The sequence below is a fragment of the Microcaecilia unicolor genome, chromosome 12, assembly GCF_901765095.1.
Source record: "Microcaecilia unicolor chromosome 12, aMicUni1.1, whole genome shotgun sequence".
Classification (NCBI taxonomy): Eukaryota; Metazoa; Chordata; class Amphibia; order Gymnophiona; family Siphonopidae; genus Microcaecilia; species Microcaecilia unicolor.
Genome location: NC_044042.1, coordinates 22299386 through 22310096, shown reverse-complemented (window position 1 = coordinate 22310096; position 10711 = coordinate 22299386). Strand labels below are relative to the sequence as shown.

Here is a 10711-nt window from a genome sequence, read left to right as displayed (position 1 = left end):
CAAGGGAGACGTATGTGTTAGGTGGGGAGAGACTGATAGGCACGGACGGGGAGAGGGATCTTGGGGTGATAGTATCTGAGGACCTGAAGGCGATGAAACAAGGCGGTGGCCGTAGCGAGAAGGTTGCTAGGCTGTATAGAGAGAGGTGTGACCAGCAGAAGAAAGGAGGTTTTTTTTTTTTTTATTTGCTTTTTAAAACTTACATTTCAAGTGATAACACTTGTAAAGAAATAAGTACATAAGTACATAAGTAGTGCCATACTGGGAAAGACCAAAGGTCCATCTAGCCCAGCATCCTGTCACCGACAGTGGCCAATCCAGGTCAAGGGCACCTGGCACGCTCCCCAAACGTAAAAACATTCCAGACAAGTTATACCTAAAAATGAGGAATTTTTCCAGTCCATTTAATAGCGGTCTATGGACTTGTCCTTTAGGAATCTATCTAACCCCTTTTAAACTCCGTCAAGCTAACCGCCCGTACCACGTTCTCCGGCAATGAATTCCAGAGTCTAATTACACGTTGGGTGAAGAAAAAATTTTCTCCGATTCGTTTTAAATTTACCACACTGTAGCTTCAACTCATGCCCTCTAGTCCTAGTATTTTGGATAGCGTGAACAGTCGCTTCACATCCACCCGATCCATTCCACTCATTATTTTATACACTTCTATCATATCTCCCCTCAGCCGTCTCTTCTCCAAGCTGAAAAGCCCTAGCCTTCTCAGCCTCTCTTCATAGGAAAGTCGTCCCATCCCCACTATCATTTTCGTCGCCCTTCGCTGTACCTTTTCCAATTCTACTATATCTTTTTTGAGATACGGAGACCAGTACTGAACACAATACTCCAGGTGCGGTCACACCATGGAGCGATACAACGGCATTATAACATCCGCACACCTGGACTCCATACCCTTCTTAATAACACCCAACATTCTATTCGCTTTCCTAGCCGCAGCAGCACACTGAGCAGAAGGTTTCAGCGTATCATCGACTTCGACACCCAGATCCCTTTCTTGATCCGTAACTCCTAACGCGGAACCTTGCAAGACGTAGCTATAATTCGGGTTCCTCTTACCCACATGCATCACTTTGCACTTGTCAACATTGAACTTCATCTGCCACTTGCACGCCCATTCTCCCAGTCTCGCAAGGTCCTCCTGTAATCGTTCACATTCCTCCTGCGACTTGACGACCCTGAATAATTTTGTGTCATCGGCGAATTTAATTACCTCACTAGTTATTCCCATCTCTAGGTCATTTATAAATACATTAAAAAGCAACGGACCCAGCACAGACCCCTGCGGGACCCCACTAACTACCCTCCTCCACTGAGAATACTGGCCACGCAATCCTACTCTCTGCTTCCTATCTTTCAACCAGTTCTTAATCCATAATAATACCCTACCTCCGATTCCATGACTCTGCAATTTCTTCAGGAGTCTTTCGTGCGGCACTTTGTCAAACGCCTTCTGAAAATCCAGATATACAATATCAACCGGCTCCCCATTGTCCACATGTTTGCTTACCCCCTCAAAAAAATGCATTAGATTGGTGAGGCAAGACTTCCCTTCACTAAATCCGTGCTGACTTTGTCTCATCAGTCCATGTTTTTGTATATGCTCTGCAATTTATTCTTAATAATAGCCTCCACCATCTTGCCCGGCACCGACGTCAGACTCACCGGTCTATAATTTCCCGGATCTCCTCTGGAACCTTTCTTAAAAATCGGAGTAACATTGGCTACCCTCCAGTCTTCCGGTATTACACTCGATTTTAGGGACAGATTGCATATTTCTAACAGTAGCTCCGCAAGTTCATTTTTTAGTTCTATTAATACTCTGGGATGAATACCATCAGGTCCCGGTGATTTACTACTCTTCAGCTTGCTGAACTGACCCATTACATCCTCCAAGGTTACAGAGAATTTGTTTAGTTTCTCCGACTCCCCCGCTTCAAATATTCTTTTCGGCACCGGTGTCCCCCCCAAATCCTCCTCGGTGAAGACCGAAGCAAAGAATTCATTTAATTTCTCCGCTACGGCTTTGTCCTCCTTGATCGCCCCTTTAACACCATTTTCGTCCAGCGGCCCAACCGACTCTTTGGCCGGTTTCCTGCTTTTAATGTATCTAAAAAAGTTTTTACTATGTATTTTTGCTTCCAACGCTAATTTCTTCTCAAAGTCCTTTTTTGCCCTCCTTATCTCCGCTTTGCATTTGGCTTGGCATTCCTTATGATCTATCCTGTTACTTTCAGTTGGTTCTCTTCTCCACTTTCTGAAGGATTGTTTTTTGGCTCTAATGATTTCCTTTATCTTACTGTTTAGCCACGCCGGCTGACGTTTAGTCTTTTTTCCCTTTTTTCTAATACGTGGAATATATTTGTCCTGAACCTCCAGGATGGTGTTTTTTAAACAGCATCCACGCCTGATGCAAGTTTTTTACTCTGCGAGCTGCTCCTTTCAGTCTTTTTTTCACCATTTTTCTCATTTTGTCGTAATCACCTTTACTATAGTTAAAACGCTAGCGTACTTGATTTCCTAGTTTCACTTCCTTCAATGCCAATATCAAAAACCGATCATATTATGATCACTGTTATCAAGCGGGCCCTCGTATCGTTACCCCCTGCACTAGATCATGAGCACCACTAAGGACTAAGTCTAGTATTTTTCCTTCTCTTGTCGGCTCCTGAACTAGCTGTTCCATGAAGCTGTCCTTGATTTCATCAAGAAATCTTATGTCCCTTGCGTGTACAGATGTTACATTACCCCAGTCTATATGCGGGTAATTGAAATCCCCCATTATTATTGTGTTGCCCAGTTTGTTCGCGTCCCTGATTTCCTTTAACATTTCCGCATCCGTCTGTTCGTCCTGGCCAGGCGGACGGTAGTACACTCCTATCACTATCCTTTTCCCCTTTGCACATGGAATTTCAATCCACAGTGATTCCAAGGAGTGTTTGCTTCCTGCAGAATTTTCAATCTATTTGATTCAAGGCTCTCGTTAATATACAATGCTACCCCTCCACCAATCCGATTCACCCTATCACTACGATATAATTTGTACCCCGGTATGACAGTGTCCCACTGGTTATCCTCCTTCCACCAGGTCTCAGAGATGCCTATTATATCTAATTTTTCATTTAGTGCAATATATTCTAACTCCCCCATCTTATTTCTTAGGCTCCTGGCATTCGCATATAGACCTTTCAAACTATGTTTGTTGTTCCTAAGTACATCATGCTTAGTACTTGACAGTATTAATTGGCAATCTTTTGTCTGATTTTTATTGTTATTTAAAGATACCCGATCTACTACAATCTCTTTTGCAACCTCACTATCAGGATACTCTATCTTCCCTGTTATGGTGATATCTTTGAAAGATACCTTATCCCGAACCATGCTCTTTTGAGCGACTGTCGGCCTTCCCCCCATTTCTAGTTTAAAAGCTGCTCTATCTCCTTCTTAAACGCCGATGCCAGCAGCCTGGTCCCACTCTGGTTAAGATGGAGCCCATCCTTTCGGAATAGGCTCCCCCTTCCCCAGAATGTTGCCCAGTTCCTAACAAATCTAAAGCCCTCCTCCCTGCACCATCGTCTCAGATAGGCATAAGTAATGCAGATAGATACAACCAAAAAATTTTTGTATATAATCTTCTTTAGACCACAATATAAAGAGGGGGGTAGTTTAAGCAATTCTTCTAGAAGGAAAGGAAAACCACATAACACAAATTAAACATATATATAGCTTAACACGCCTATCCAGACATCAACTTAAATCAGCCCAATATCAGATACCAAGTTACTGACATATTTTTTTTAAATCTATAAATGCTTTCAAATGTTCAGGATTGAAGAAGATATATTTAAGCCCTAGATATTTTATCACACATCTACAGGGATAGTTCAGATAAAAGGAGGCTCCTATTTCTAGGGCCTCCTTTCTAATTGCTAAAAATGCCCTTGTTCTTTCCTGTGTATGCTTGGCAACATCGGAGTACATCCATATTTTCGCCCCACAAAATAGGGACTGTATATGTCTAAAGAATAGTCTTTTGACTGCTTCCAAATCTTGTTCAAAGATAAAGGAAACAATTAAAGTATTTCTTTCAGAATCCTCATTTAATGAGGACTCTAAAAGTTCCGTTAGGTTCAAGTTTTGTCCTTTTTTTTTTTTTTGTGACTCTATGTCCATTCCTGGTTCACTTTTCTTCTTTTGTGGAATATAATAAATTCGATTAAATGGAGGAATATGTTCTGGGGAATATTTCAAGACCTCTATCAAATATTTTTTAAAAGCTTCTAAAGGAGAAATCCCAGCAGCTTGTGGAAAATTTAGAAATCGCAAATTTAATCTACGATTATAATTCTCCAGTTGTTCAAGCTTCCTATGTATAGCAGCATTATCCTTTATTAACATGATAGAAGTTCCTTGAATCTTTTCCACCAGTTTTAAACTGAACCATTTGGGTTTTAGAGTCAGTTTTAATTGTTTCTATAGACTTAGAAAGATTGTCAACAGTACTCACAAGTGCTGCCATACCTTCCGTTGAGTCAGTAAGTTTGGTATCAAGTTGTTGGAGAGCATCCCATATGCTCTCTAAAGTTACCGTCTGAGGTTTAATCAGAGAAACTCTGTAAGCTTGATAGCCTACCGGCTTCAAGCCTCCGTCGGTTAAACTCCCTTCCTGACCTCTTGCTTGGGAAACCCCTTCGACGACTTCCGTTTCTGGGATCCCAATAGGAGAGGGAGGACCTTCGGGCACAGGCGGTATGTTGGGCTCCCGGGGCGAAAGAGTAACATCAAGCCCCAAGTCTCGTAGCTCTCCCAGCAACGAGACAGCAGGGCGGCTCCCGGTAATAACTTCTGGAGTCCTCACGGTGAACCTTTCGATTGACGGCTGCGAAGGGGAGGAGGTCCTGACCGCCGAGGGTCCGGTCTTAACCGCTCCTTTGCGCTTCATGTGCGGCATAATGGTAAAGTAGAAAAAGATTTATTTCGCTGCCGTCGTCTAAAGGTCTCATCCGAGTTTGCGGCGTGCCGCCATCTTGAAACGCCCCCCGGGTGCAGTAAAAGAAAGGAGGTTTTAATGCCCCTGTATAAGACGTTGGTGAGGCCCCACCTGGCGTATTGTGTTCAGTTTTGGAGGCCGTACCTTGCGAAGGATGTTAAAAAAAAATGGGAAGCGGTGCAAAGAAAAGCTACGAGGATGGTATGGAAGTTGCGTTCCAAGACGTATGAAGAGAGACTTGCTGACCTGAACATGTATACCCTGGAGGAAAGGAGGAACAGGGGTGATATGATACAGACGTTCAAATATTGAAAGGTATTAATCCGCAAACGAATCTTTTCCGGAGATGGGAAGGCGGTAGAACGAGAGGACATGAAATGAGATTGAAGGGGGGCAGACTCAGGAAAGATGTCAGGAAGTATTTCTTCACGGAGAGGGTGGTGAACGCTTGGAATGCCCTCCCGCGGGAGGTGGTGGAGATGAAAACGGTAACGGAATTCAAGCATGCGTGGGACAGGCATAAAGGAATCCTGTGCAGAAGGAATGGATCCACAGAAGCTTAGCTGAAATTGGGTGGCGGGGGGAAGAGGGGTTGGTGGTTGAGAGGCTAGGATGGGGGAGGGCAGACTTATACTGGGTCTGTGCCGGAGCCGGTGATGGGAGACGGGACTGGTGGTTTGGAGGCGGGAAATACTGCTGCACAGACTTATACGGTCTGTGCCCTGAAAAAGACAGGTACAAATCAAGATAAGGTATACACATATGAGTTTATCGTGGGCAGACTAGATGGACCGTGCAGGTCTTTTTCTGACGTCATCTACTATGTTACTATGTTACTATGTATTATCTTTTTTGCCTTTGGATAAAGAATGTTTTTTCTTACAAAAGTGTGTGGGAGGTGTCAGGTTTTGTGTAAATGTCCTAGGAAGGGAAATCAAAGCTTGTGTGTTTGTGGTGGGAAGGGGCTCAAGGTTTGTGTGTTTAGGACAGGGTGGGACTCCATTTGTCTATTTGCAGTGGGAAGGGACTCCTTTTGAGCGTCTGTTGTGGAAAGAGGCACAATTGTGGATATTTATGGGAAGGGGCGGGGGAGGTTCAAGTTTGTGCCTTATCATGTGCAGCCCTATATGTGCTAATTTACTCCTTGTCTTAGGTATCATCCCTGAGTCATAGGGGGGTGAGTTTCACATAAAACTCAAGAAACATCATTCAGCTGTGTGGGCATGAAAATTATGTATTAAACTGTAAGGGTAGAGGCATGTTTTGCCAGTTAACACGCAACGTTTTGGCCTCTGACCAAACTGGGAGGATAAACCTTCATCAGAAAAAGTGGCATATTTAAAACTGATGCTAATGCATCACTTGTATTTTCAAAGCAGGGGCATAGCCAGACAACAGATTTTGGGTGGGCCTAGGCAAGAATTGGGTGGGCACCAAGTGTTCTACCCCCCCCCCCCCCCCACCCCCTGGCCAAAAAAATAAAAAATAAAATAAAAAAATTATCTCAGCTGGTGGGAAAATGCTTCTTTCCACCTTGGCAGCAGGAATGCACTGAAAACTGAGCATGCGCAGGTGCCGATGTCATGAAGAGTAGTGTTTTCGTTACCATCAGGGGAAAATCTTCAGCTGGCGGAGCTTGGCATTGCCACCAGTTACCACTAAACATGTGCTACTGTTGGGTGGGCCTGAGCCATAAATGGGTGGGCCCTGGCCCACCCAAGCCCACCTGTGGCTACGCCACTGTTTCAAAGCAACTAGACTTACAAAGTTACATTAGTAACCTATGGAACTTTGCAAGTCTAAGTGCTTTGAAAATGAGCCCTATAGTCCCATTCTGGTCTGGATTACAACTTGCAGTCAGTTTCCCACGAACAGGTGTTACAAATACAGATGATGATACGCAAAATACAATTTTCCTTGCACTCAAATTTCTAATGGAGAGAGTAAAAAACAAAACAAAAAAAACCTTTAAAAGTTTAGAGAGGGAAAAGACTAAAATGGGGTAGAGGTGAGTCAATGATTTTGTTAAACTGTCAACAATATTACATTCATTTGCTGAACGTGCAGTGCAGAGTTGCTGTGAATTTCTGGCCCTCATTTCATCAGTTCGCTACCTACTTTGAAAAAAAACATTGGCTCTTGCAGCCCCCTGGTGGTCAAATTGAGAAGCACAGCAGAGAGAAATAAAAATTGTGTGTGCAAATTTGCACATGCAATTTAATTAAATAACAAGCTAATTAGCACCAATAATTGGCTTTTTAACAAGTAGTTATAGGCATTAGTTAAATTTAATTGAACTTTATTTAGGCCCTGGGCCTGCGCCTAAATTTTACACACAATTTGAAAATGAGGGTGCAGAAATGGATGGGTAATGGGCAAAACAGGGGCATTCCTTAAAATGAATGTGCATTGTTATAGAATTACAGGGATACACGCCTAATATAGGCACAAATATTTACACCACATTTCAGTTGGTGCAAACGGCTGCGCCTAAAGTTAGGCCCAGTTCCCCGGTGTAAGTGATATTCTGGAGAAGAGACGGCTGAGGGGAGACATGATAGAGGTATATAAAATAATGAGTGGAGTGGAACAGGTGGATTGTGAAGCATCTGTTCGCGCTTTCCAAAATACTAGGACTAGGGGGCATGCGATGAAATTACAGTGTAGTAAATTTAAAACAAATCGGAGAAAATCTTCTTCACCCAATGCGTAATTAAACTCTGGAGTTCATTGCCGGAGAACGGGGTGAAGGCGGTTAGCTTGGCAGAGTTTAAAAAGGGGTTAGACGGTTTCCTAAAGGACAAGTCCATAAACCACTACTAAGTGGACTTGGGAAAAATCCACAATTCCAGGAATAACATGTATAGAATGTTTGTACGTTGGGAAACTTACCTGGCCTGGATTGGCCGCTGTCGGGGACAGGATGCTGGGCTGGATGGACCTTTGGTCTTTTCCCAGTATGGCATTACTTATGTACTTAACCACACCTAACTTAGGGGTCCTTTACCAAGCTGCGGTAAAGGGGGCCTGTGCTGGCATCATCACGTGTTTTTGGTGCACACTGAGGCCCCCTTTACCGCAGTGGGTAAAAAAGGCTGTCTTTTAAAAAAAGAAATGGCCAAGCAGCAAGTGAATCACTTGCTGTGTGGCCATTTCAGCAGGGGGTGTAACCAGACAACAGATTTTGGGTGGGCCTAGGCAAGGTGAGCACCAAGTGTTCTCCCCCTCCCCCCCCCCCCCCCCCCCACCCCCCCCCCCCCCCCCCCCCCCCCCCCCCCCCCCCCCCCCCCCCCCCCCCCCCCCCCCCCCCCCCCCCCACCCCCCCCCCCCCCCCCACCAACAAAAAATATCTCAGCTGGTGGAAAAAAAACGCTTCTTTCCACCCTTGGCAGTCTGAAAATGAGCATATGCAGGTGCCGGTATCGGGGAGAGTAGCATTTTCATTACATCATGGGGTAAGTCTTCAGCTGGCGGAGCTTGGGATCCCCACAGCTACGCTAAATGTGTGCTATGTTGGGTGGGCCGAGCCCTAAGTGGGTGGGCCCTAGCTCACCCAGGCCCACCTGTGGCTACGCCACCTGCATTTCCGGGGGAGCACTTACCATTACCCATTGAGGTGGGGGAGTACGGGCTCCTATGCTAACCCGATTACCGCCGGGTAAACACCGGTGCTACCAAAAAAAGTTTAGTAGCGCCGGAAGTGGCGCATGCTGGGGGTGGGAACTACTGCTGGGCTGCTGCTGTAGGCCGGTGGTAGTTCTGGATTAGTGAGTGGTAAGCCCATGTTGGGATTACCGCCACTTCGTTAAAGACCCCTTAAAGAGTGGCTTCTAGAATAGCAGCAGGGTTGAGCAGTTGCTCTAGTTTTCCACGTGCTGCACTTAGTCCATCTAGGGCAAGATAAATCATAAACCAAATTAGCCAATTATTTAAAAACGTATATCGGAAGAGGATTGTGTTTCTAGCGTTCCTTTCCCTAAGTCAGCTTCTGCTTCTCCTCTCAGCCCCCAAATACTCCGTTATATCTCCTGGTCTGTGGACTGTCACTATACTCCAGTAACTCCCAGTGTCTATTCATATTTATTTGTTACATTTATACCCCACATTTCCCCACCTATTTGCAGGCTCAATGTGGCTTACTATCCACCTTATAATTGAAAGAGAAAAACGCCTAGATTTCGACCCAAATTGGGAGATAGACGTTTATCTCACAAAAACGAATAAATCGGTATAATCGAAAGCCGATTTTGGACATTTTCAACTGCACTGCCATCGCAGATGCGGACAAAGTTGATGGGGGCGTGTCAGAGGTGTGGGCGAAGGTGGAACTGGGGCGTGGTTATCGGCCGAGATGTACGCATTAGGGCGATAATCCGAAAAAATAAAGGCGCTTTTAGCGAACATTAGGACACTTTTGTTGGACCCTTTTTTCACACGAACAGGTCCCAAAAAAGTGCTCTAAATGACCAGATGACCATTGGAGGGAATCGGGGATGACCTCCCCTGACTCCCCCAGTGGTCACTAACCCCCTCCCACCACAAAAAAATGATGTTTCACCAACTGTTTATTTTCACTATCAAATGTCATACCCACCTCCCTGGCAGCAGTATGCAGGTCCCTGGAGCAGTGTTAGGGGGTGCAGTGGACTTCAGGCAGGTGGACCCAGGCCCATCCCCACCCCACCTGTTACACCTTGTGCTGGTAAATGGGAGCCCTCCAAACCGCCCCCCCAAACCCACTGTACCCACATGTAGGTGCCCCCCTTCACCCCTTAGGGCTATAGTAATGGTGTAGACTTGTGGGCAGTGGGTTTTGAGGGGGATTTGGGGGGCTCAACACACAAGGGAAGGGTGCTATGCACCTTGGAGCTCTTTTTATTTTTTTTTTGTAAAAGTGCCCCCTAGGGTGCCCGGTTGGTGTCCTGGCATGTGAGGGGGACCAGTGCACTACGACTCCTGGCCCGTCCCACGAACAAATGCCTTGCATTTATTCATTTTGAGCTGGGCGCTTTTCATTTTCCATTATCGCTGGAATAACGAAACGCCCAGCTCACAAATTGTCGAATAAAACATGGACGTCTTTTTTTTTGCGAAAATACGGTTCGGTCCGCCCCTTCACGGACCCTTTCTTGGAGATAAACGCCCATGGAGATAGATGTTTTCGTTCGATTATGCCCCTCAAAGTATCATAAAGGCGTTTGCCATTATGGTTGATAACAAATACAAGATTGTGTTGTGGTCACATGAGGTAGAAGTATATCAGGCGTCATGGGGTCGAGGGGGAAGAGGAAGTAAATTGTCCAGTCCGATCTTTGATTATATTGTGCTGCTGCTGGTGTGTGGGGATTTATGTTGGATCGGTGGGGATAAGCTTTTTTGAAGAGGTGGGCTTTCAATGATTTCCTGAAGTTTAGGTGGTCATGTATATGTTTCACTGCATACAGGAGTCCCATTTCATAGTTGTGGCACCTTACAGTATGTAGGAGAAGCTGGATGCATAAGTTGTTTTGTATTTTAGCCCTTTACAGTTGGGTAATGTAGGTTTAGTTATGCTCGTGCTGATCTGAGTCTGTTTCTGGTTGGTAGATCTATGAGGTTCGCCATGTATCCTGGGACTATGCCGTAAATGATTTTATGGACTAAAGTGCAGATTTTGAAGGTGATCCGTTCTTTGATTGGGAGCCAGTGCAGCTTTTCTTGAAGGGG

At 45.1% G+C, this 10711-nt stretch overlaps 1 protein-coding gene across 1 annotated transcript in view; it reads left to right on the top strand.

The window, feature by feature from the left end:
* Nucleotides 1-4766: 4766 nt before the first annotated feature.
* The window catches only part of LOC115482094 (ADP-ribosylation factor-like protein 8A), a 24958-nt gene continuing 19013 nt past the window's right edge, over nt 4767-10711 (top strand). Inside the window, exon 1 of the mRNA XM_030221659.1 lies at nt 4767-4970. Coding sequence (XP_030077519.1) covers nt 4767-4970 — 204 coding nt within the window. The remainder of the gene's footprint in view (nt 4971-10711) is intronic.